General features: G+C 43.1%; 1 protein-coding gene and 1 long non-coding RNA gene across 3 annotated transcripts; one reads left to right on the forward strand and one right to left on the reverse strand.

The window, feature by feature from the left end:
- Window positions 1-675: 675 nt before the first annotated feature.
- Window positions 676-26,893, reverse strand: LOC139622391 (growth hormone receptor-like). 2 transcript variants are annotated; one of them, XM_071479689.1, is made up of 9 exons: window positions 26,638-26,893; window positions 14,485-14,594; window positions 10,630-10,768; window positions 9,002-9,171; window positions 6,798-6,976; window positions 6,562-6,715; window positions 5,719-5,806; window positions 5,434-5,503; window positions 676-5,232 (listed from the first exon to the last, which is right to left on the reverse strand). In XM_071479689.1, exons 2-9 carry the CDS (start codon window positions 14,573-14,575, stop codon window positions 4,546-4,548), a joined length of 1,578 nt encoding a protein of 525 aa, XP_071335790.1. In that variant the 5' UTR covers window positions 14,576-14,594; window positions 26,638-26,893; the 3' UTR covers window positions 676-4,545. The 2 variants fall into 2 exon arrangements, with proteins under 2 accessions (XP_071335790.1, XP_071335789.1); XM_071479688.1 differs by having other exon boundaries at window positions 14,485-14,889.
- On the forward strand, window positions 6,812-8,991 carry LOC139622418 (uncharacterized). The gene is made up of 3 exons (XR_011691243.1): window positions 6,812-6,948; window positions 7,971-8,114; window positions 8,200-8,991. It is a non-coding gene; the product is annotated as an uncharacterized lncRNA (long non-coding RNA).

Genomic DNA, 26,893 nt, shown 5'->3' on the forward strand with positions numbered 1-26,893 from the left:
TTTTTTTACAGAACTTGTGATTTTTGTGTGAACTGATCCTTTAATGATTAAATGACTGTTGGGTTTTGTTACTTTCATGTTAAAAAACAACATCAGTCTCACAATTAACACTCAGACATGTTAAATAGTTTCTGTAATTACCACAGTTCACTTTAACTTCTGCTTTTTGTGACGTCTGCCTTTGCAGAGCTGATTTTTTATTTTCTTCTGAGCTCAGATCTCTGTGTTTATCTACAGTCAGCCGACAATCGACTATTTATAGCAGCAGAATGCAGCTAATTTAAGTCACAGGGTCTCTCTCTCTCTCTCTCTCTCTCTCTCTCACATACACACTAATATGAGGTCATTGTTCTATTGTAATATGAGACCTGTGAAATATACTGAGTCTTTTAAGGTCGAGACAAATGTGGCTAACAAATTCTAATTATTTTATATTTCTATTTCCAGTAGAAAAGTAAAGTCTGTGAAATATCTAAACATTTAAACCACTTTTACTGCACATTTCCCTTTGTCTTAGAGCTCATGTTCATGCTTATTTTTGCTTTGTTTTATTTAAAGGAGATTTTCTTCTATCAGCAAACAGCTGATTATGACTGGAGCTAAACTTCCTTTCCTGACTGAAACCATGTGAGCTCATGTGTGTGTGAAAATGCGCTGTAGAATGAAATGCATGAAGAGAGGAATATGAATAGACTTTATTTACTATAATGGAAAAGTGTTGTGAGCATGAAAGAAAAACCTGACACATAAAAATGAAGTTTACAGCTAATTTAAAACAGTTAAAGTTTTGAATGCTTTGTAACGCTGTCACGATTAACATCAGTAAATGATTTATTGACTCTATCTGAAAAGTCCCTCGATAGGCTGAACATATCTGCAACATGTATAGAATAAGTGATGGTTAATTGTGAATAAGTGATTTCGGATTCGCTAAAGCCGCTAACTGAGCTCATTCATTAAAAACCTTTAGCAGAACTTTCAAGAACCTTTATCTCTTCGTATGAAATGACTTTGCATAAGAAAAGAAATCATAATGGATTACATTCATCATACCAGAACATTCATATTAAACATAGGCCTACTTGACCAACGTGAAGCTGATGGAGAGATGGTTAAATTAAAGTTAGAGGCCCACACCCACACTTTTAACAGCATAATATAAAAGTCACTGCCTTTTGCATTTGCACTATTTACAATTTCCAGAACCCAGCAAACATGAGTGTTTTTAACAATGAAGTGGATTTTTGATCAGTTTTCAGTTCGATTCAAATTGTCTGCACTATGGTGGAAATGATAAACCCTGCACACATGTAGCTGCCTTTTCACTTTTTATTGCATTGAAGAGTAATATTAAGTATTTTTGTCTGACAAGAAGAAAGTTCTTGAGTCCCACATTGAAGTAAGAGATTATCTAGTGGTTTGTGTCACAATAAAAGGTGAAAATTTAACTAACACTCAACACAATGTGCATATACTGTAGGTCTTTACTCATCAACCATTTTCCTCCCGTGAAAACATTTGCAGGCGTGTAGGAATGGCACGTTGGCTGGTAAGCCATCTGCTGAGATTTCAACACAACAGAGGAACAGCAAACAAATGCTGCTCTGTGAAAAAAAGGCACACTGGGCACAAAAATAGATTTTAGCACAACATCAACGCGAGACACACAGTGACAGCACAGCATCAGCGCTGGATGAGTTCCCACGGTGAGGAGGGAAAGGGGATGACGTGCTGAGGGCAGTGACGTTAGCGTACAACGACAAGTGTTTTATAGTTGGCGATCCACTTCAAGTCAAGTCAATCGGGGTCAGTATTGCTTTTGACTGATTCCCAATTAGCACCTTGATCCACCTCGGAGCAGAACGATGACCGGAGCCACACACCAACACAGACCACAGCGACACTTACAGAACGACAGCCACTTTAAGGATACTTCAAGAGAGGAAACACAGTAAAGGTATAAATTATCAGTACCATCTAGAACCCGTCTCAACACCACGGTTACAGTATTTCTCAATTGTCGAGGATTATAGAGTCTAAAATTGTTGTGATGCCCAACAGCTAACAGTGAAAACCTGGTACAAACTGATCCAATTATCTTTTCCCGTCTTTGGTGCTTGGCAGCGTCAGTTTTCTACTTTTGGAAGGTGGGAAAACTTCAGGTTTACCACCACAAAGATGCAACAAAGCTGGAAACAGCGTCGGAGACGTCTGTGATACGAGTTGGGACATGAAGTACTAAGACGTCATTTTCAGGTTACGGTCACCAGCGAGTCCGATGTGAGGTAGTTGGGACCTAAAAGTGTGAAATTAAGAATGTCCGATTTAGTAATGGAGGTCATCTATCTTGAGATCTTCTCAATGAGGGATGGAAAAGTGCTACTGATGTTTAAAATTACCCAGTTTGAACAGCCAAAGCCTGCTGTCAGTCTCCTTCTGGACACATCCCACTGCCTCAACTTTCATCTGCACCTCTGTAATATTGATGCAATGAACTGCACACATGTAATAACTGTGTGTCTCTGTGTGATCGTGAGGTTGTTTTAGAAAGTTGGAAAGGTTTCAGACTCTATCAGGCGACATACTGAGGCCTTAAAGGGAACTTCTGCTGTATTTGAACCTGCTGTATTTTTTTTATTAAGTGGCTCAATGAGTCACTTCAACGCTGTAATCTTGTATTTTCTGAATCATTTCAAATGCTCGTGTCTGAACTGAAGTAAACACAGAAAGCAGCAGCTGGAACAGCCATTAGAACTGACCTCCACATGTGTGGGAAACTAGCTTGGTTGAGCTGCATCAGAACTGTCCTTTAAGTTGCAGGAGTAGCAGCGGCATTGTACCTGACTGTTCTGATGAAGACGACTTGATGATAACGTGCTTAAACCTTCTCTTTTACAAACTCTGAGTTTGTCGAATAAAAAAATCTGATTTCAGTGGAAAACTTTTTGTTTGAAAAAACTAAACACTACCTGAGGTTATTCATTCAGCTTCTCTAAAGTAAACTAAATACTTTCTGTAATTTTGTTACATTTGTCAGACGAAAGTAATGTATAAAAAATATATTATACTTCCTAAGTTATGGTCGGAGAGGATCCTGCTGATTCTGACTCCTTGTTTTAGAACCAAAGTCTTCGTATGTTCTCTGGATAATAAATAGTTTGGAGAGTTCAGAAAACAACACAATGCTGATGCAGTGTGTTCGATCAGTGTCAGAGGAGTTTGTGTGACGAAAAGAAATCCAGAGATATTCTGCAACAGGAGCTTAAATTCACAGCTTACGTCTTCCTGAGGGTGAAATGTACAGTTTGTTTCCTCCTGACCTGAAGTTGTTTTTATGTTTGGAATAAATCTGTTGGGCATCACCGTGTTGTCGGTTTCTCATCCTGATCTCCCCACACAGACGTCACAGCACAAACTGCTGCAGTCGAGCTAATCACTGACGGACGGAGCAAAAGTGAGACCTGAGACAGATAACGAGACAGATTCAGAGACAGAGAGACGTGGATTAATATTCCATTCATGTTCAGGATAATCAAATGTTCCCTTAATGAGCTGGGACATGTTAGGACCACCACATGTATAATAATAATGGGTTACGTCCATATCCTGAATATGAAAACTGGAGTAACTAAACTAGCTGGAGTACGATACAGAGTAGATATTAGCAGGTATTTCTACCACATGAAAACCAAACCTGGTTCCTGTTTGAGTTTGTTCAACAGCACAACAGCTGTTTGTACAATCAGTGCATTCAGTACAGCAGGAAAACTACAGGTATGTCTGTGTAGTCAAACAAAAGGTTATTGATTAGTGTGAAACGCCAACTATCATTCCAACCTGAAACAACCCGAGAGCTCCACATCCAATGAATTACACCTGTTATTTCTTCTTCCTGAGAAAGACGAACGACCCTGGACGCGAAGATTTGCACAGACAGCGGTTTGGGAGAAGCAGCATGTGGGGATGTGGTGTTCATTTCATCTAAATCTGCATGAGGCAGTTTCATGGCGTGCCTGTCTGCAGCAATTTAGTTTAGAATTTGTATTTTTGCCTCATTTTGTGTTTGTTTTTTGTCATTTTTTCACTACGTTATTGTTGTTGTGCCTTTAACCAGATTGTGTACAGCACTGTGGTCCACTGGTTGTTTTTAACGTGCTGTACGAATAAACCTGAATGATTTTGCTCTGACAGTTTCCTTCACCCGAAACTGGATTTTTACATTAAAATCTTTCCACCTGCAGCTTTAACAACAGGTTCAGTCCTCGAGAGTTTAACTGTGTCTGGACAGTGACCAGAGCTGCACAAACAGAAACAAGCTGAGGTCCAGAGGAGCTCTTGCAAAAGAAAACGTGTTGGTTAAACACAATGTTTGTTATTGCACCAGAAACGGTGTTTGCAATGTTTTTTCGTTGAATTCCATCTGCTCGTTTGAGGCAAACGTCCTGCAGGTTACCGCAGACGCTCACTTTGCACGTGGCAACAGTTTCCATGTTTCAGCACATTCAGCAGTTTTCAGAGTACTTGTGTTTTTGTGCTTCCTGTCGTTCAGCCCTTGTTGTCGACAGCCTCAGGCAGCAGAGGGACGGCCGCTTCGCTCCTCTCAGACTCGTCGCCATCTTTCGCCTCTTTCATCACATTCTTCCTGGCTTGGTAGTCGGCCAGTTTCTTCTTCTTCTCTTCTTTCTCAGCTGCATCAAAATCGACCCTCGGGGGTGGTGGGAACTCCTGGCAGTACGGCGGCGGCAGGCACGGCACCAGATGAACCTCACCGCTTTCATTCATGAGCTGGACGCAGGTGTAGAAATCTTGCAGCGAGCGACTGGCGGGAACAGCGGTGGCATCAGGAGCGGGGACAGAGTTAGGATTTCCCATCACGCTGTAGTCTGTCCCTGGCAGCGACATGATCTCGGGCCTCGGCCACAGGGAGGGCATGTCCTGCGGCGAGGCGAAGGCCTCAGGAGGCGAGGAGCAGTAGGGCGACAGGCTCTGTACGTACGACGTCAGGTTTTGGGTTGTAAGCTGATGATGTGCGGCCACAGGCGTCAGGTCACATGGAACCATTAACGCGTCCTTCTCCCGGTCCGTGGGGTCGGCCGGGACGCTGCAGTCCTTTGGCGTGGTGCGATAGACGTTGTCAGCGCTGACCTGGTCCCAGACTTCCTCGGTGTAGCTCGGAGGCCTGTAGCTGTGGAAGTTGCTGAAGTGACGGTTGATTTCATCTAGGTTCCCCTTCTGAGGGTGGAGGAGGTAACGGGTGCAGGGGATGGAAAAAAAGAGAAAAGGTGGAAGGAATGATGAAGGAAGAGGTTCAGCAGAGGGAAAAGTACAGGTAGGATGGAAGAGGTGGAGGAAAAGGAAGTGAAAAACAGGAAATAAGGAAGAAAAAGCAAAAATATAAATAGAAAAAATAAAGGTATGATGGGCCAGCGTTACCTTCAGGAGCAGCGGGTCGATGCCGATGATCCGCGGCTTGGGGATGGGCGGCAGGAAGTAGTCTTTGATTCTAAGGTGAAAACATGAAGAGAGGGAGTCAGAGAGGAGAGCTCACAAACACATGTTTGCAGAGGAGCTGCGAGGAGCAGACACCGAACACGCTGACGTGCAAACAGGAAGATGGAGAAAGAAATCCAACCTTGTGTCCTAGAAATCACCTTCTTCACTTACTCAGTTTTTTTATTGTTACTGGATAAACAGGTGTGTGTGTGTGTGTTTTCTCACTTTTTGCTCTGTGGAATAACACCAAAGGCGATGACCAGCAGAGCCACAACACCGACCCCCGTCACCAGGATCAGCACCACCAGTTTACCTGCACACGTTCAACCAGAGGATACCTCATTAGAGTCACGTCCCTCCCCTCTCCTCCACCCTCTCCTCCCCTCCTCTCCCTCTCCCCTGCAGCTTCAGGGCTCCAAGTTTAATTGAAATAGAAAATGACATTTCTCAGGCAGACAGCAGAGCCTCCTGTTGAATGCAGAATAATCCTCGACTCCACACCAGCTCAGCTTCTCTACCTGTGAGCTGGACGGAGCAGAAGAGGAGGACGTCGCTGCGCTCTGCTTCTGATTATCTCACGTGGAAAAAAAATGTAGGAATAAAATAAAATGGAAAACATTAAAAATTATTTAAAAAAGTAAATTAAATACAAGGAGCATTTTTTTCCACTATATCAGAGTCTAAAGTTGATTTGTCCATTAATTCTCCAAACAAACATCAGTGAAATCCTGGGATTTATTTCTATAGAAAACCCTGTTAAACATCATGTGGTTCATCAGCTGAGACACGGAAACAAACAAAAAGAGAAAATCGCACAGAAACATGTAAAATATATCTGAGATTCTGTCATTAAAACTGGAATATTACAGAATATAATATCGAAAAAAATTATGACGATCAACGTCCTAATAATTAATTCAATATATTGAGATTTAAGTCATAATATTGCAAAAAAAAAGACTAATAAACACGACAACTACCGCCATCACTACAGTGGAAGCTACAGTTATTAAGGTGCTAATTGCTGCTGTGTTGGTGTTGTCATGGAAACCCTCAGTGTGGGCGTACCCGCCGGCGGTCTGGTGGGGATGCTCATTATCAGTGTGGAGCTCCACTTGCTCCACAGGCCGTAGTTGTGCGACCGGCAGCGAACTCTGATGACGTAGTCGCCGAAGGGGAGGCCGAGCAGCTCCACGTGGGGCTCACGCAGCGGGTGCTTCACCTGCCGACAGCAAACACAAAGTATTACACACGCTCACTTTATTGGGAACGCCACGCCCCCTCTGTGGTCGTGTTTGCTGCACCTTCCAGTTGTCGGGCTCCGTCACGCGTCTGTACTGCAGCTCGTACACCAGCGTGATCCAGCCGTACTGCAGGTCGGAGGGCACCGGGTACGTCCAGGACAGCAGCACGTTGTGGCCCATCTCATCCCCGCCGGCGTCTGTCAGGGTGTAGGTGAGGTTGACTGGAGCCTCGGTCTGAACTGTGGAACACACACACACGCAGGTTGTGAAATGAGGAGGCAGGACAGAGAAAAGAAAGACTTGAATGTATCTGGTCAGAAACGGCTCCAGCTCCAGGCTCGGGTCTTTCTTGTCTTTTAATCAGCATTTCAACATTTTCCGGCCCAGAATGCACTGGAACTAATCACGCAGTCATATGCTCGCAATAAATCATCTCCTGTGGATGACAGTCAGACGTCTTTGTGAATATATTCTCTGTTATCATGTTGAATCACTGATGATCCACACATCAAGAGCTTCATGGAGCTAAATGAGATAACTCCTGAGAAACCTCCTCACTCATTACGACCTGTTTTTAAAACCACACCAGTTCTCTGCTGCTTTGTAGATTAAACACACAAAACATGGAAGATTTCTCTTTCTCTTTCACATTCAGTCAGTTACAACATGGACGAAATTCACCTCATGTCTCCCTGCAAATGTCTTGTATTAGAATTTAGGAAAATGAGTCTGTTTCTAAAACTTTGATATTTATTTTTATATTTGTATATAATGTACAGCAGAGCACCAGGCTGCATTTTGAAATTCAAATCTAAGCCTTAAAGAAAAGGTTTTATTCATTCATTCATTCATGAGAACAGTGTGTTACGTATCGTATGATCTCTGCTCTGCTGAAACAGCCAATCAATCACTCTATCCACAGACAATCAATTAATCATTTAAAGAATTTATTTTTTATTACATGTCACAGTTCAAACTATAAATTAATAAATAAAAAATGTTGAGTGGTGATTAGCTGCAGTCCTAGAATGATGCTTCTTCTGTCCATTCATTAATAGGCAGTAGCCAGCAGAGTTTGTTACTGGTTGTAAGTGTTCTGTTTTTTTACAGCTTTTATTGTGCAAACAAACATTGTTATGATAAAAATATTGATTACAGCCTCTGTAAGAATTGACTGAGCTGCTCTCAGTTGTTTTTTCCCATGTGTTTCCATGTTTATGACATCGTGCACAGTGAAGTGTAAACGGCCTCTCACTCTCAACGTGCGCTCTCAGCGACACTCCTCTATCTGCAGGCGTGGGTTCAATTCCCTGCAGGGCCGTGATAACAGCGACGTCCCTGACCTCAGCCATCTGAGACCAACAAAAGATCACCATGGTAGTCACAAGGACTCACATGCATGACTGTTACACACATTTTAGTGCTGATAAATCACACATGTCTGTTTTTTCACATGACACAGAGCAGACCTCCACTCTGCTGCATCTCAAAGCTCAGGAGGTGGACCCATCCAGTCCAAATCTGCAGCATCTGGATAATAACAGACATTTGGTCCCCAATAAACAAGATTAACAGCTGGCGGAGGCTTCCTGCTATTCTCAAACCGAATCTCCTCCAAAATAAGAGCCTTTCAAAGAGTGTGAGCATCTCTTAAATGGGTTTGAAAGACAAAAAAAATGCTCCACAGCTAATTCCACAGCAGTGCAAATAAACTGTTTCACATGTTCCTGATAATTAAGAAAATTCATCCTAGTTCCAGCTGCTTCTAGTGCTTTTAACATGTTTGTCACTGTTATGTATTTGTGTGTAGCTGTGGTTGTTGTGCTGAAAAATGCAAGAAGGTCTGTGACCATGACCATGAAAAGAGGAATACAACAGATCTTTTATTCAGTCTCAACTAATCCACATAACAAACAAAGCTTTTACTCTGGGGGGAATATAAACGTGGATATAAATCAAAGTCAGAGACGCCTGAAGGCATCTCACATTACTTATGCTATGCCTGAATGCTTTTGGAGACACCTGCTGCTCTGACCACGGGTCAGTCTCCTGGTGCTCTGCTGATTGGCCGAGCATGAGAGCGTTTTCTGGGTGAACCACTGCCACTGAAGTCACGTGCCCCACCCTGCTTCCATGTCACCCACTTATATTTCTGCACCAAAAACTGATCACATGTTCCTTGGCTTCATTTTGCACCAAATTCCTTTGAAATATTTAAGTTTTTGAGACAAACTTTCAAACCAGACATCCCCAGCCGTCCTCACCTATCTCTGCCACGTCCAGGCAGTGCTCCTGGGAGGTGTAGTTCCTATGGGCGGTGATGGCGGTCACATTCATACAGTAGATCTTCCATATGGACGTGTGGCTGCTGTCGAAGTGGCAGCTGTTGGGGCCTGCAGTCACGTAGTCTGGACATTCATGTGTGGGCCCTTTGCTGTGAAAAGACAATGCTTTGATGAACCATCAACAACCATTCAATCATCAACCATTCGATGAAGAAATTTCATATTCCATTTAAAGGATGTATAACAATATGACACAGATTTACTGTCCTGGATACAGAAAAAGAAAAAAGCAGCTTTTGTATTAACTGCTTGTAAAGAGCTTGTAGTGTTTTAAAAATGTTGGTTTTAAGCCCTAATTGTGATGCTTTTTAAGCCCCAGATGTACTTTAGCATTTCATCTCCTCAGGATTTGAACTCACTGACGTATGGGCGGGAAAAAGCTTCAGGCTTTCTCAGTCAGCTGGTTTGTGTTGATCTAATTTGACCTCAATAATAAATGACAGGATGGACCTGAAGGCAGCTCCTGTGTTCATCACCTCTCCTTCACACCCTGTCTAAAGGAGCGTTTGTGTCCAAAAAGTCAAATCTAAAGACATTTGTTTTAAAAAATATTCTTCAGTCTTCATCCTCCACTAACTCAGAGACGACACTGAGCTCACGCTTGCAGACTTTAACCATAATTCACTTATTAAACTGTTCATTTATTCCCAGTTGTTCTTGTCGTTTAGAGCAAACACACAAACCTGGGCAGGAGAGACAAGACAACAATCAATGAAGCTGTGTCGGGTCAAAGGCACAATCCAATTTGTCCTCATTACTGGGAGCAGTTTCTTCACCGTGTGCACCTCATGGGAAGGCTGGCATCTGTCTGCGGCCACGTGAGGCTGGGTTCAGGATTTCAGAGCAGCTCTGCAACATCGATGAGCTAAAAGCTTCACGCTGAAGTGGAGCATGAGAAATCAAACTGACCCAGAAACTGTGGCGTACTTTTGATCTGAGGCTGTTCTGTCTGGTTTGAGCCTCTTCGCTCCGGTGATGGGGGATCACAGCGATCCAGCAGTGAACATCAGGTTCTGCTGCAGGGATGTGGAGCCTGAAACGCTTTGCACAGGTAGAGTCAGGAGACTTATTGAGGTGTGTGTAGCTGGACTAGGTTCTCATGACCTCCATGTGACCTCTGACTGACTTTGAGGTCACATGTGAGTTGCTGACCCACCGTGGTCATGTGAATCATGGTGTGAATTTGGGTTAAGCTGCCTGGGGAGGGATCTCCACGCCACGTTTAAGTGGGCGATGGAGTAAACTCTGTGTGGTGACGTAGCTCCAGTCTGATGTCGAGGATTCTTCCTGGAGCCGTGACCTGAGGAGCCGGCTCTCCTGTGTTGTGTCATGTGACGCTCGTGTTCATGAGGAACAACAGTGTCGCTCTGTTTGTTTTTGTTCTCCTCTCTGTCTCTTTTTGTGGTTTTGACAAAGACCCAGGTTAAATAACCACTTCATAGCGCTGCATGACATCATGAGAGCATCACATTTTTGCCATCAGAATAAATGCAGACAACTCAGGACAATAAAGTTGTGTGAACAGAAAAACAATCTACTGTTCATACTCTTTGGAGTAGGTGAGGACGTAGGCGACCTCCTCTCCGTCTGTCAGGTTGTCGAGCGGATGCCACCAGCAGGTGAAGTCCTCCATGTTGGGCGAGCGGCAGTAGTAGATGTGAGGCCTCGCTGTCACGGCGACTTCCACTGTGAAAAAAAACACAATCACAAAGGTGAGTCAGTGCGAGCCCGCCCCATCGAGGTGTCTGCAGCCGCACCGCGGCGACAGCTGACAGCTCTGAGCAGGAACAGGTGTTTTCATGCATGTGCGAGTCCAGACAGGTGGGGGGGGGGGTATCACAGTATTAATATAGAACCTAGACCTGCTTTATAATCACAAACACATGGACATCTACCTTTAGACTGTGTGGAGCTTTAAGGTGCGACAACTGGCAGGTCAATTTTCTTCTTTTAGACTATTAGAAACTCTGTTTATCTGTGTCTGTAGATTTCTCCTACATTCTGCAAAAGTTAACATGCAGCTCTGTTATCACACTCAAACACACACATTTCCTTTGTGTCGGATAACATGTCTGTAAACTGTGGTTTCCAATATAAATATGTGCAATGACAGATAATGGAGAGGCATCAAAATGGCCATTCAGTGACACACACACACACACACAGAGCTACAGGGGAAGGAAAGAAATCAATTATCCAACTGTCATCTCTCCTCTCTCTCACTTCAACAAAATCCATCTCCTAATTTCATCTGTTTCTACCTCAAACACACACACACACACACGCACACACGCACACACACACACACACACACACAATCTATTCCCTCCCCTGATAGGCTGTTGGTCTCATGACTGTGATTTAGAGCAGCAGTGGAAAACTAATCAGCATCTGAAAACAGCAGGAAGTTAGAACAGAGCTGCCCACACACACAAACACACACAAACACACACACACACACACACACAGACCAACACACTGTAAGAAAAAAACACACAAAACACATCATCAGAGGCAAAGGTGTGGAAGTGAGACAGATCTCTGAAGGTTTCTATTCTGAACAGAGATATTTTAACTTGATTTAAGATTATTTTATTTACGAGTTAAACCATGAGAAGAACAACATCTAACCTGATGGTGACAACTGTTTAATTCTAACTGTCATTAATAAAGGTCCATGTAAAGTAGGCAGACGTCTGTGTGTTTTTTAATTTCCTGACTTGTTGAGCTGCAGAGAGAAGCCTGAGAGAGGAGATGTAAAACTACACTGAGACGGTTTTTGGTTCTTAAAACCACAAATATATCTTCTGATGGAGATCAACACTTCAGATAAACCACTGGAGAAGATAAAATATTAACCTTTAAATCCTTTATTTATTACGGTTCATCCTGTCAAGTTAAACAAGAGTTGAACCCCCTGAGATGCAGTATTTCCTCTCCTCCTTCCTCATGTATATATGTAACTGCAAAGACTCGTCGTCCTGCTTATCATGTAAAAGAAAAAGCCGGACATCACATGCCCTTCACAGATCATGGCAGCTGGAGGCCGGCAGTAATCCATCAGAGAATGCACGGAGCTGCGGAGTGAGGGCAGCAGGGAAACAAAGACCTGTTGTGTTGGCTGTAAGAAGCTCAGTGAGCCACGCTGCAGGGACTTTCTGATCAACAACCTCCACTTCTCAGAATTAAAGCAAGAAAGGACGCCCACTGGTCACAAAACAAGCTTCACACCTGAAGCAGATCAGATTGTGCTGCAGGTGCTGGACAGAGCCTGTAATGTCCCGTTTGTTTTTAAATAGAGAATTAAATCAGTTTTTACATCAAGGTGACAAGTGGCTATAATCAGGAGAATTACTCTCAGATGAATCATGTAAAAGGAAAGATATTTTCTGTTCTCACATACGTGTTCTTTTCATCACCACATTTTAAAACCGAGGCAGCCTCCTGTTTCCTTTCATCTCTTCATAAAAATCCACCTGTAAAGACTTCACACTGGCTGAAGAATAATCCATCACATGAACATATAGTCGTGACTTTACGGCACCGCTGTGGAGAGGGGGCCTGCGTCTGGTCGGCCCACTCAGTGATCCATTATTGTTACTGGTTCTTAAAGGTCCCAAATTTTTATTTGAAGTGTTGATATCCACAAGAGCACTGCGGCACATCTGGAGGTCTCTTAGTTGCACTGTGCTTGGATTTTTGTAAATCCACACTGAGATCTCATCACAAAGCAGGAAGAATCCAGCGGAGATAAAATCATTAACACCAGCTGTAAACGCTCTAAAGTGTGATCTGGTGCCATTATCCAGAAAAAGACACGTGTGTTGATCTGCAACATGCAGTTTTTATTCTGATGAGAAGCATCGTTTGGTTACCGTGGTGACACAGCCCCACAGCAGCAAAAGGTTGTGAGTGGCATTTCATTTCCTGTGAGCTTTGAAATAAGCCTGTGTATATTCCTGTGTGGTCAGAGCACAGTTTCTCTGAAATCTGAAATAATGCACTGACAACGTGATTCTTTATTATACCTGTCGATCTACAGCTCAGGTATGTATTCAGTGTGTGAAACAAGCTGCTACAGGCGACAGACACAGAGACACCTGGACATGAAATACTGTGACTGTGGTATCGAACAAATGCACTCGGTCGCTGTGACATTTGTCAAACGCATAAATGACCTTTCATTAGGAACAAAAGCAGACAAATCTCAGTCAGGTCTGATGACACATTAACATGTGACAGGCTGATTTAAGCGTCCAGTCGATGTGAAAGCCTCCTCTTCTCTGTCTAACCGAGTCCTCCACCAGGTTCAGTGGAAACCGGTTCGGTAGTTTTTGTGTAATCCTGCTGACAAACAAACCAACGAAGGATGAATCCTTTTGTCACAACAGTGGGCGAGCTGCTGGCGGTCAGATGTATTGTAGAAATAATATTGTGCAGCTCCGGTCTCCACTTTAACCGATCGATTTGGTAACCGTCCAGTAGATGTGGTGCAGTGACATTCACGCTGGGGTCAGTGGAAACTTTCCACAAGGGTTTGTGACTATTTTAAAAGAAATTAGCAGCTGTCTGTCGGGCTCGGGCTCAGACGGCGGCCAGCTGTGTCGGCCACTTTATTCACGCTCAGCTGGACGTGTCAGCGGCTCAATGAAACCTCAGCGGGGAGGATGACTCACAGCTCTGCTGCTTTGATAACTTTAATTTTACTTTTGAGTTTCTGTTTGTTACTGGGACCAGTTTAGACCTGCACAAATATGCTCTGTATCAGACATTTGGACATTTATGTGTTGAAATAAAATCAAAATGAGAAACTGAGCCTTAAAACGAGCCGTCACGACTTTGGTAACTTTGTGATGTCACAACAAAGCATCACCCAAGCCCCGCCCACCTGGACCCACCATCTAACCTTGCAGGATTTGGTTTCTCTGAGTGTTTACCTGAAATCTGCTATAATTTTATTAGATCACTCAGAAAACAGTCAGCCAATCAGAAGAGAGGCTCAGATCCTCTCCTCTGATTGGCTGACTGACCTGTTGTCACTAGAGCTCCAGAGAGAAGCCTGAGAGAGGAGATGTAAAACTACACTGAGATGGTTTTTGGTTCTTAAACCACAAATATATCTTCTGATGGAGATCGACACTTCAGATAAACCACAGAAGAAGAGTGAGATGTGGAGCTTTGGGGCCTCATGAGATCACAATTAACAGCCCAGTTCAGTTCAAACACGCTGCTCAGGTCAAGTGTAATCTAATCAGCTAGGAAGCTGCTAATGAACTGGCTGCTTGGTTTAATTAAGAGGCTTGCTTCCTTCATTATTTTCTGCTGTTAAAAAAATACACAACTTGTCCACAACGTCTGGTTTCAGTAGAATGTCGAGTAGAAAAACTGAGACTCAGACTCACTGTGGTCTTGTCCTTCTTTATAAGTGACATCCTGAATGACGAGCCTGCTGCAGCCCACCACAGGAAGCAGAGCGAGCAGCAGCCACAGCATCCTGCCACCTTCTGTCCTCCTGTCAACACAAACAGAAACAAACAAACAACACAAACACATGAGCTCAAGGCTGAGAAAACGCCCAACAGCACCTCATGACCCCACAGCTCTTCACATCCGCCAGCAGAGACATGTGACCCAAGGAAAGTGGACATTCAGTCTTTGAAGAGCAGCAGCGTGATCGCTCCGAGGAGCAGCGACAGCCCCCTCACTGCCCCCTCTCTAACATCAAATCAGTCCTCAGTGATGCCAACGCCACAAGAAATTCCCCCTCAAGAATGTACGCTCTCCAAAGAATCACTCCGATCGTTTTCCTGGAAACAAAGTAGATCATAGAAAAACTAATTTGAGCTTATTTTAGGGATTTCCTCCCACTCTGTTCCCACAGTTGCTGCAGTGAAAAAAGCTCCTAAAATCAGTCTCTTCCTGTGGGAGCAAATCATTTAATTATTCATTTAAATTAAAAATCAGATGCAAAACAGACAAAAGGATATATGACTAAATTTTTTAGTTTTTCTCTTCATTAGATTATTTTTGCCATTTCATTTCCAAGCTGTATTCAAACCGAATTAATCAATTTAAATCTGAATTATGTTCAGTTCGTTATTTATTATTGTAACCATGACAACCGAGGTATCAGTGCGTTGAAAAAAACGACCTGTGTGGTCATTCAGGTCGGAGACAGGTTGAGTGCACTACATTTAGTCCTCATCCCATTTGTTTGTGCAATTGTGAGGACGCTTTGACTATTGATTGATTATTGATGACATATTTCAGCATGTAAATGGCTTTGAGGTGGGCAGGGTCTTAATGAATCTGACCGATAAAGAATAAACGTTATGATTATGACAGCGTTTTAATCACCACTCATCCAGAAACATCTCATTAAACATCAGCTGCATCGTTTCAGTGGCTTCCTGTACAGAAGAGCTGGTCGGTCCCTTGTACAGGATGATATGCAGTATATAAATATAGATACTGTGCAGTATGAGTATGTGAAGGGGACATACACAGATCCTTATGTGTCCCTCACTACTAATTAGGCTTCTGCTCATCAGACCCACTGATCTTTGGGCTTTAAAGGTCTGCTGAAAGCTCATTACTCTAATCAGCTTAGTCCAGTGAACAGCTCTGTCAGTGACCACTGAGCATGTGCAGAACGTCAGGACAGAACTTACGCACACAACATCACAGCAGAAAATATGAACTATATGTAAAATTACGTCTAAAATGATTCCTTTGCACAAATGTCATAGAAAAGAGGTCCTCCCTCCACCGTCAGGTGGTGATCATTGTGTCCACAGTTGTTGGCTCATCTGACAGAAAGCTACCGGCCAACGATCAGTTTAATCTACATGACACGGACCTCGTCCAAGAACTGAGGACCCCATTAAAAAGCTTTTAAATCCAGGAACTCTACATCAGAAACTTTAGCTGCGTTTACCTGTGAAGGCAGGACTCTGCCGGTTCAAGGTCAGTCCACCTGCCAAAAACTCCCTGCCATCAAATCCCTTTAACCAACCAGGGCTGCACAGAACTCTCTCCCAACTTTTCCAGGAACCCAGGAACTGGAAACTGAAGTGTGACTTAATGAACCAGTGCCTGACTTAGATCCTGAACCTGGAGGTGGACCAGGTGGCAGGATCAGGGTCAGCCCACCTGCCAGAAAACACGTGCCATCAGTCAGCCCAAACAAAAATGATGCGTCAGTGTTAGAATGAAATACAGACTGGAGCGTGAAAACGTATGTATTAAATCAGTTCATATCTGATCAATAATCAACCAGATGGTGAATCTGTCTAAACTTGATGTTATAAAAACATTTGTGTCCTTGGAAGACGTCCTGAGGTCGGAGGCCCGTGGACACAGCTCGTGATCTGTCCCGGCGTGCAACAGAGGTCAGTGTATCTGAATCAAAAGGCAAACAGCTGACTCTTATTGTGAGTGTGCTGCTGCAGGGAGCCTCGGTCAGGTCTGGCTCTGGTACCAGCTCTGACCCAAGTCCTGATGAACTGATTTCATTTGTGGATCTGATTAATCGAGCGTCCTTGACCTCGATCTGACATGATTCAGTTCGAGCTTCAGTTGTCTCTACAGCCCCCACGTTCTTCTCCTCCTCCTCAGGCTTCTTTCCATTTTCCTTCCTTCAATCCTTCTTTACGTCCTTCCTTATTTTCCTTTATCCTGTTCTTTATCCTTCCTACTTTTTTGTTGCCTTCTCTTTCTTTCCTTCAATTCATTTATTCCTTCTTTCCTCTGCCAGCTGATCTAATTACATGACATCTGTCTGAGAGTCAACCAGGGACATCAGACATAAAACAACTGGAGAAAACAATCAATTAAAAGCCTTATGTAAAGGACCAGCTCCAAGACTCTGAACTGGTGGAAGTAATGAAGTCACATGGCAGCTTAGGGCTTTCAAAGTCTGCTCTTATGAGGAGCAGGATGACAGAAGTGACATGCAAACAGCAGCAGCTTGATCCTCCAGCACTAAGACAACAATCACTGTGAATAATCTCGGCCTTGATCTTTGCAGGAGGGGAGGATTAAAACGAGGCCTTGTTGGCTTCTATCTGGAAGCCTCAGCTCACCCTCACACACCACAGGACCAAATGACTGCCACGAAAAGCCCAGAGACAAGTGTTTGTTCCGCAAGATCAACCAGGACACCACAACACCAAACACACAAACTGAACTGCAGCTGTCTAATCCCTCCACATCAGCCGTCCTCCCCTCTTCACTCCACACCGACACCGACAGAACTGTCAATACAGCTCAGATTTTAATTGGAGACTGGAGCTTGGAGATTATACCAAAACCACAACCCATGGACGGTGTTTAAGGATCTGAAAGTCACTCGTGATAAATCAGGCTCATTTTGTTTCCCTGCTCAGATGCAGCTCTGTGGATTTGCACGACCCAGCTGAGGCTGGGTTCTTAGAACTGAAACTGCCTCATCATCACATTTTTCAGTGAAAGTCCAAAGGCCAGATGCATAAACCCTCTGCAGGCCCGTGCACGCCCAAGGCCAGAAACACAAATACTTGGGTGTTTGCATGGTTGTTACTAGAGCTCCAGAGAGAAGCCTGAGAGAGGAGATGTAAAACTACACTGAGATGGTTTTTGGTTCTTAAAACCACAAATATATCTTCTGATGGAGATCAACACTTCAGATAAAACACTGGAGAGTAAAATATGGCTGGTAGCTTCATCCAAAAAACTTCCCAGTCGACTCTGCACTTTCTCAGGTCGTCATTAACACGCCCACCTGTCGATCGGATGAGCGGCGGTAGAGAAAACTGACAGACAAACAGAGATTCCTCCATTTATAGGAGACACCATAGTCATGTGCTTCGTTTAGGAAACATTTATGAATGAAGCCCATTTCCTTCAGGCTTCCTCACTACAACTCCAGGGTTTGAGCTCATTCATGACTTCCTGTCACACAAACATTATACAAGCAGCCGGAGGAGAAAGCCCCGCACACGCCTCATCCATGTGACTCCTCCTCAGGCCAAGAAGAAGCTTCTGTGAATGTCTTTACTCGTCTGTAGTCTGTTTAATCTGGTTCAACCCAGAGGGGCCACATCCACTGCTGTTCCTACTCCACGCTGCAGAAACACTGAACAAGCCCCCGCTGCAGCTGCTTCGTCCTCAGAGACAAACAGCGTCAGGACATCATTAAAGGACTGTATTCACTCTTTTACTGTGGCCATAATGACTGCACAGTTTAATGTATCATTACCGCTCATTAGCTGAGGTATAACGTTGATAACACCCAGCTTTGTATACTTGTGATTACTATGTGACTGACATCACACTGATAGCCTCTTTCATTGGCCTGTAAATCCACAGTACACGTGGTAAAACCACTCCCACACCTGATTGTTGTCACAGATACAAAGGTGACCATGTGTGCTCTTAGAAGGCTCATTTATTTCAGGCTAAAGTCATTTATGCAACACATCTCCACGTCCTTGGACCCTAATAATACCAACAATGTGTCTGACAGATGCACAATCTGACTCAAGGCTGAAGGGAATAAAGTGTTACTGCAAAGTGTATGAAATAATAACATGTAGTTTTATAGACTGAGGACTTTGGCAAGCAGAGGCTCCTTTGCTGAGTAGTACATGCAGTACTAATGTACTAAGGACTTAGGCGAAAGAAAAAGTACTACTTTCTACATCATTAAATATGAGTCATATTCTGTAGCAGGTTCAAAGATCAGTGCTGGAACATTTTGAGCAGAAACAGCTCCACCTCTTCTACTAGGAAAACAATGATAAAACTCACTAATACACAACTAAACATGTATGATTAATGGAGCTTTGAGCTGTTCAAACAGCAGTCAACATCACTTCTCTCTCAGTGCAACAGGGCAATGACTTCCACCTCTCTGCTCCTTCATCAGGCCTCTTCAAACGCCACTAGAAAAACCAAACTAGATAAAACATGAGGGTCATAAAGCTGGGAAAGTGACAGTCAGTGTCACTGCTGCCACTTCAGCATTTAATATAACTATTATGATATTTACAGTTTTTTTTAAAGGAGAACTGAAGTGAACTTGACCTGTGATAATGAAATAAAATCATTTTCTACATGACAAGAAACTGTGTTATATATATATATATATATATATATATATATATATATATATATATATATATTTAATGAAAAAGGAAATGAAAGAGTGATGTGAATGAACTGTGAGGGATCAGAATGATGAATCAACTGTGACTCTGTAGAGACGACACTGTCAACAAGTCGGTCTTTGTTGTGCCACGCTGGATTTACCCTGCGTTAATTCTGCCCCAAAAATAGATTCCAAAATACTATTTATCAATTTTAGAAATTAAGTCATTAACTCATTACCTCCAGTATCAGCAGGTCTTCAGTGGGGTTAATACATTTAAATTCTGTGAATTATATAGTTAAATAAATACCAGAATTCCCAAAAGGAAAACAAATTTGAGTTGTTATGGTGTTTACCCCCCATAAATTTCCTGCTTTGACATGGTCAGCTGCAGGACATTGACTTGAAGGAAGTATCAGTTAGACTTTAATAAATGGTCTCCATTCTCCATGTAATTAGTACCAAATTGTTGGGGTATGTGCAGACCTGTAATTGAGTAGAAAACGTATGACATCTAATGTGATTAACTGTCTGCAGCTTAAAAAAAGGCGAGAAATCCCCTCTGATTTCACGTTTTTCTGGATTTTCCAAAAATCACACACTCATTCATTAAAATCATTCAACCCTCGTGTTCTGGGCCCAGAAAACTGGAGCCCAGCACCAAATCCATCACCCGGTGGTACTTAAGCCCAGCGGCTGCTTTACAACCTGTTCCAGCTTCTGTGTTGCACATTGTGTGTGTTACAGAGAAACACAACACTACAGGAGCTGCAGCCCGTTGAGCTCAGTCATTAAGCATCAATAACAAACAGAAATACCTTCACACACAGAGCAGCATTAATAAACTCATGTCTGACCCATTTCTTAAAGGTTCATCTGTCATGTGAACGCAGCATCCCTCCAGCCCGCCTGCCTCGCTATCTGATCCTCAACAGCCAATCACTTCACGTGCTTTACCTGTTTCCCTGACGACCAGTTCCCTGCCCACACAGCGGCACATCAGTTCCCGCAGGAAAGGTTTTCTGATGACCCCCGGGCTGACAGGGAAATCTATACAACCGCATGGCGTAGCTTAACGTGAAGCGGCGCCGCGTCCGGACACCGCGCACACATCACAACAGGATGTCAGTACACAGGGAGGCAGGTTACTGAGCAGTCTGACCAAAGTCTCACTACCATTGATCCGCAAGGGAAACAACAGCAGACTGGCAACACCTTCAATACATCACCTCAAAATTAAAATGATTCAAAATAAAAAGGGCTTCATTTGTGAGATTTTCAAGTGGGACATGAGTTGGAAAAGCTGCATTAATCCTTTTGATTATCAGTTAATTTAACTCATCGTGTGAATATTTTGTGAGTGATCTGCAAAATACCAATGAATGCTTTTATATCATTTCTCTTTTTATTTCTCTTTTTTTCAACTTTCCTTTTTCTCCTTTACTGTGAGGCTCCTTCACGTTCATATTCAATCACTGCTTATGTCCCTGCTGACCGTGGCATATACCAACCAACCAAAAGTATAAATACACAAACTCATAAAAGACGTTTTCATTCAGTGGCTCTCAGTACTTTCGTTGCACAGCGGTCACACAGGAAAACCTCAGTAGATCTATGAGTCAGCCCCGTTAAGTAGCTTCACTTGTTTGCACTCACACATATCGAGTGGCGGAGAGAAGAGACCCTGAACGGTGGGAGTGGTCGCTCCCTCGGGGCTGCAGCTGATCCTCACTGAACTGAACCTCGGAGGAGGTGAAATATGACGTCCAGTTTGGAGACGAGGACGCTCTCACATTCATGAATGGATAAAGATGTTTGATTTCCATCTAATCAGCTGGTTTTAGCAGCAGGCTTGAAAATAATTACAACTGTTTAGAGCTGCAACAATTAGTCAATTAATCTAGTCCAGTCTGGTCTCTAGTCTGGTCTCTAGTCTGGTCTCTAGTCTGGTAGAATCGGAGACCTTTGGAAACAATGACGCAGACACCCACAGTCGCTCCCTGATTGGGTCTGATCAGTCACGACTACCAGTGGTGAAAGCAACATGGATAACGAATTAGAAGTGTTGCTGATTTTTCACCTGAACAGTTTCTTGCTAACTTAAACCTGTAGTTCGGCTCAGTGGGTCCAAAGCAGTCTTGTCCTGCCCTGTGTGTCCCCAGCGTGTCGACAACCTGCAGCGGCTTTGAAAACACTGTGCAGAAAAAAACAAGATCTTTTTTTTCTTTCTACCTTTCTCAATACAAACGTTGACATTTAAAGCAGCGAGTTGTTCCTGTGTAACCACAGGACTGTTTCATTTATACTAAAACTGTCTCTATGACATTCTCTCCTTGGAACTGCAAACCCCTGATCAATATGATTGTTTGTCCTCATGTGAAAGCCGGCAGGGGCTGCGATGGAGAGACGGAGACATTCATCCTGACAGCGCAGACATTTATAAAGCTTTTTAAAATAAGAGATAAGGTTTATTTAAATTGTGGGGTTGTTGCTGTTTCATCACACAGACGAGTCTCTGACCTTTAACAACAAAGATTCTCATTAAATCCCAACACAAACAGGAAAAGGAGATTTTACAGAAACGCAGTCACTTAAAGACGGAGGAGGTTTATGGATTTTGGTGACATTCAGTTGAATTAATTGCTGCATTCAGTTTATCATTGTCAGACTCAGAACAGCACAAAACCTGCTTTGTCAGTGCGGACATACCATTTCAGAAATGAAGGAACTATTGAAAATAACTTTAAGTAATAGGTTTCCAGTGCACACAGTGCATCATCTGTAATTTAAAAAATGTAGGTATTTGATGCTTAAGGCCCAAAACATTTTGAACCAGGTTAGTTAAAGATGGTTTTCATAGTTAAAGGTTCTGGAAACTCACAGTCACTGCCACTAGACTGAAGTCCAAATGAATGTTTGTGCCAAATCTGAAGGTGCGTTCAGCAGGTGTGCTAAGATAACTGTCCCACATCCTGATGAAAACACCAATGGTGCACGTAAGCACACACATGTGGAGGAACATGAACACAAGGTACACTTATGGTCCTGAAATATCGAACCGCCAAGGCTAAAAAAACAAAGCCGACGTGAAAGTGACAAAAGCTGCAGTTCCTCTAACGACCACTGGAGTCTGGCTCCAGCAGTGAGTCAGTCCCACAGACTCCCATGTTCAAATGTCCAACTTTACAGCAGAAAGAAACATGTTTACAGCCTGGTACAGAAACTGTTCTGGTCTCTAGAGATCATTTCCTCCTTCATGACACCTGTACGGCTGAATTTATACAACTCACCTGTTTACATTTTATTAAGGACTAAAGTGATGGAGAATTGAGGGCGTGGCCTCTTTGAGTGACAGGTGGAGCTTGCAAACCGGCATTAAAACTCATTCCCTGAAACGTTATCATTGCTCCAGCTCTCACGTAGCAGTACGGAGAACTGACAAGATGTTTCTGTCAGACGCTCTGTCGGCCTCGGCTCCAACCGTCATGTGCAGATCCCGCAGTGATAAGTCTTATCTGAAGGATGTACGCTGCTCTGGAGCTCCATTCCAGCAGTGGTCAGAGCATCCACCCATCACAGCTCACACAGCGCCTCAGGCAACACGCACACACACACACAGGAAACACAGATCTGAACAGACAGGGGCATTCGATCCACAGGGAGTCACATGTTACGTCTGGCATTAACGCTGCAGTGTTATATAATCCCATGTTCACTTTGACCTGTCACTAATTAACAGACAGCTATCATGATCAAGAGCAGGCTGACACATGCTGACACACACAGACACAGTGAACACAGCGGCCGGACGGCTCATTCCAACAACATCACATTACTGTTCAGCAATGACGTAGAAATGACTGAAGTTCAAACCACAGTTTTATACTAATTATGAATGAACTGTTTCTAGTAGTTTTAGTGTTTACAGGTGGAGTCCGACTGTCCTGCACAGGATTCAAGGGCTTCACAGGAAATCATGCTTGGACTTATCAGACCTGATGCTCAAGACAAATGTTTGTGCCACAGTTTTTGGAGGACGTGGTCTGAGAAGGTTTGGCCCTTTGTAGCCGTCGAAATGAGACGGTCTGGCCTACGGAGGATTTTTACTTCACGTCACCAGCCTTGCTCGCGTCCCAAAGTGCTGCTCCTGTTGCCAAGCAACCCTTAACAACAGATAACTTTTTTTCCCGTTTCAAGGCCCTCGGTTTTAGCAGTTGTACCGAACATTTAAAACTGTAATCCTCAGGTTTCTGTCTGTGTTGTTTGCTGTCATTACAGGCGCGCAATGAATCTTGGGATACGTTGGGCCACAAAGGGTCCATCCATTGGAGGCTTCATTGCCCAGAAAACGAAGGCCACATTTGAAGGAGCCTTTGAAATGGGACAGTCTGGTCAGTCCTGAGACGCAGCTTCTGAAGGATGAGGCCCCTGAACTGGGACGCAGCGACTGTGACCATGTGACACGCTGGTGTTTTGCAGATATTTAAAAGAGAAAATCTTTAATATTCTCAGTCTCGTCTCTGCCCTTTAACATGGAGTTAATTTAATTCTCTTTGCTCAGGCCTGTTCAGAGACATTGTTCCCTGTGCTGAGAAAAACAAGACGCCTGCAGCTTCCTCTGCTCTGCTCAGATAATGAACATGTGACTCTTGGAACTAACGTATATGTTTAAATGGATCTTCCAATCAAATGTACAGGAGACAGCACATACTATACAATGCTGATAACTGCAGTTCAAGGAAATTCCTTGTTGCCTCTCGCTTCCATTGAACACTGATTTCATCCTTACATAAGCAGGATTCAGGAGTTTTAAACAAAGTGCAGGCAGCAAATCAACAAGACCCGACCTCAGTTTCTGAGGGTCTGTCTAGGATCTGCTCCTTGTTTTTTTTTTTTTAAGTATTTGATATTGACATGATGCAGTTTCTTTTTTTGTACCCTCCACTTTGTTGCTGTAACATTGCAAATCTCTCCACTGTGGGGCTAATAAAGGATCTTATCTTGTGTTACTATGCGACAGGTTTGATTAGATAGTCTCAAGTCTTCACCAGGGTCAGGTGCAAGTTTTCTGCCCTGTGAACAGTTCTGTAATATTTCAGCTGAAAGGTTATTTTTCATTTTGAATTGAAAATTTAATTATAACACACCACAGCACTGATGGAAAAGGTCACAGCCGCAAAGTACAAATTAATTGAAATGAACATGTTTGATCCCAGCCTGATCTTCCTTCAGGTCTAACTCTTTGAAACGCCAACACACCAATGTCTAACATGGAATATACAAAATGCTGATTCATTGTTTGTCTATAAATGTCACAAAATAGTGAATAATATCAATTATAATAATATAATTATGAAAAATATTGTTATAGTTGGAATTTTTTAATAACTGCATCTGTATATTTTAAGAGGAGGTTACATGACAACACTGCCTGGACAGAAACAATAATAACAGGAGGAAACAAACGATGTAGTGAATATAAGTGTCGAGTTCCAGGACGATCAGCCACATCACAACACTGCACAGTACGTCGACCGATCAGGAAACATCCAGAATCCACTAAACAACTCATCAGAACTATGAGAGAATCACCGAAGAGGTTAGAGAGGCTGTTCTTTTAATAATCATTTCTCCTCGTGGCCTCTCCACATTCTCAGTGTGATTAATCTGTATGTACCAATGTGAAAAAAATCTTTCCATCGTTTCCCCTTCTCCACATCGACTCATAAATCAGCTTATACATTCATTTCAAGGAGTATGTCACTTCAGGTCAGAGCTTTAAATTTTAACTTCATGAGGTAAACTACACACATGGTTTAGCACATGGTAAATCTTCTGCAGAGCCATTTATTCATTGTCAGATCTGCAACAACTCAGACGAACAGCAGTCTGACAAATGACAACAAAAGCTTAATGTATGTGTTTTACTTTGTGATTTTAAGCTTTCTGAACACTGGGGGTTTAACTGTAAAGGCTGCTGGGTATTAAATGTTTTGATCTGCACAAGCTGTGCTTTGAAAATCTGCCTCAGTGCTGCAGGTTGCTCAGACTAAAGAACCAAAGAGTCCAGCGGAGACGAGACGGGTCACAGTTGATCAAACATGCAGGAGTTATGTTCACGTTCTTTGAATGAAACTTCCCACAGACCTTCACTTTAGGTCAGTCCTTTTGTAGATTTGTCTTATTATCAATCTTGATTTCTAGTTCAGTGTCTGACGGACATCAGCCACAGAAAACATCTTGTTTTCCCCTGCATGTTCAAGGTGTGGCCGAAGTGACAAGTGATCCCAGTCTTATCTGTTCTAGCACATGTGGGTATGGAGGAAGTGTAGGTTCCAGAGGACGGGGGCAGTTGTGTTAGTTTGGTGGGTAGTTTTGTGTTCTGTAGTAACACCAAAGTCACCGCGGTGGCAGAGAAAAACTAAACCTAAATCCACTGCAATCGTCATCTAGGCTCTGATCAATGGTGTTAAAATGTTTTTGAAGTATTTAACGAGTCAAGTCAATCAGAACAAATTATTATTTAATTTACAACAGTGGCCGCCTGGTATAAAGCAAAGTGGCAGGGACTAAAAAGACATCAAACCAAGGAACAATCACAACAAGCATAATATGTGACAACGAGCATCACTGCAGTCAGTCCATCGCACAACATCAGGCAGGTAGCACAACCACAACCACAACCACTACAACTTCTGTCTGTTGTTGTCAGACTGAGAGGATTTAATGGAAACAAAAAAGTAAAAATAATTTCATAGATGTAATTTTCTATTGAATAAACATAATAAATGTAGTTTCTATGATTTATAGTTTATTATTTTTAGATTATAACCTTCATTTCAATGGTTTTCCAGAACCTTCTCATATTTCTTGACAAAGGTGGAAAATCTATGTAAAAGTTTAACGCCTGCAAACCCAGAAAATTAACAATGAAGTCCATGATTACATCAAACTGATGTTTGGCATCTCAGAGTGTTGTATGGATCTGCACAGGTGTCACTGTGTCGTTTACGCTTTTTAGTTTTGCCTCTTTATCACTGAAATGTCTTTTTCTAGACGTTCAGGGCGAGAACATGTGCAACAGGTGAAACAGGTACAAAGAGCTGTTTACCTGTCAGTGAACTATTACACCAGCTTTTCTACAGGCGACGCTGCACACACACTTTGTTTAGCTGGAAAACTAATTCATGACACTTAACAATCACATATTTAAGGTTTTAGTCTCAAAAAGAGCAGATTAAAGATCAAAGATAAAATGACAGAATATAATAGTCCAGATCCACATAAAACTGAATTATCATCATTACTTTTGCTAAATTTACCGCCCATTACATGCATGATGTTTTTAATGAAATAATTAGGGAGAAAAGTTTAATGAACAAGGCGCTGTCTGCACATCAGATGATGAAGCATGAGTCTGTCTTACCTCTCAGGTAACTGACCCCCCGGGGAGCCGCCTGCTGCTGCCTCAGAGCTGCCCGGGAGGTGATCCCTCAGACCGGGCTCACACGGGGGCCAGGAGCAGCCGGCAGCCGGTCGACGCAGCTGCTAGTCCGGGTGAACTCTGCGGAGGAGACGGAGCTGGTGATCAGTGCTGCGTTCACTGCCTCCTCCGTGTATTTCTACTGCCACGCTCCTCTGTAAGAAGATTTTCCTCCACCTGATCCCGCGTCATGAGCCAA

Source organism: Trachinotus anak, unplaced genomic scaffold (genome assembly GCF_046630095.1).
Source record: "Trachinotus anak isolate AG129_WGS33_773 ecotype Australia unplaced genomic scaffold, CSIRO_AGI_Tana_v1 ptg000006l, whole genome shotgun sequence".
NCBI classification, from domain to species: Eukaryota; Metazoa; Chordata; class Actinopteri; order Carangiformes; family Carangidae; genus Trachinotus; species Trachinotus anak.

Bases quoted from the DNA above. Each gene is read 5' to 3' on its own strand.
- LOC139622391 (XM_071479688.1), bottom strand. From the start codon at position 14,635: ATGTGTTTGTGTTGTTTGTTTGTTTCTGTTTGTGTTGACAGGAGGACA. The intron at 6,716-6,797 runs GTGCAGCAAACA...TGCTGTCGGCAG, and splicing joins CGGAGCCCGACAACTGGAAG to GTGAAGCACCCGCTGCGTGA. The intron at 5,504-5,718 runs GTGAGAAAACAC...TTTTCACCTTAG, and splicing joins GTTATTCCACAGAGCAAAAA to AATCAAAGACTACTTCCTGC.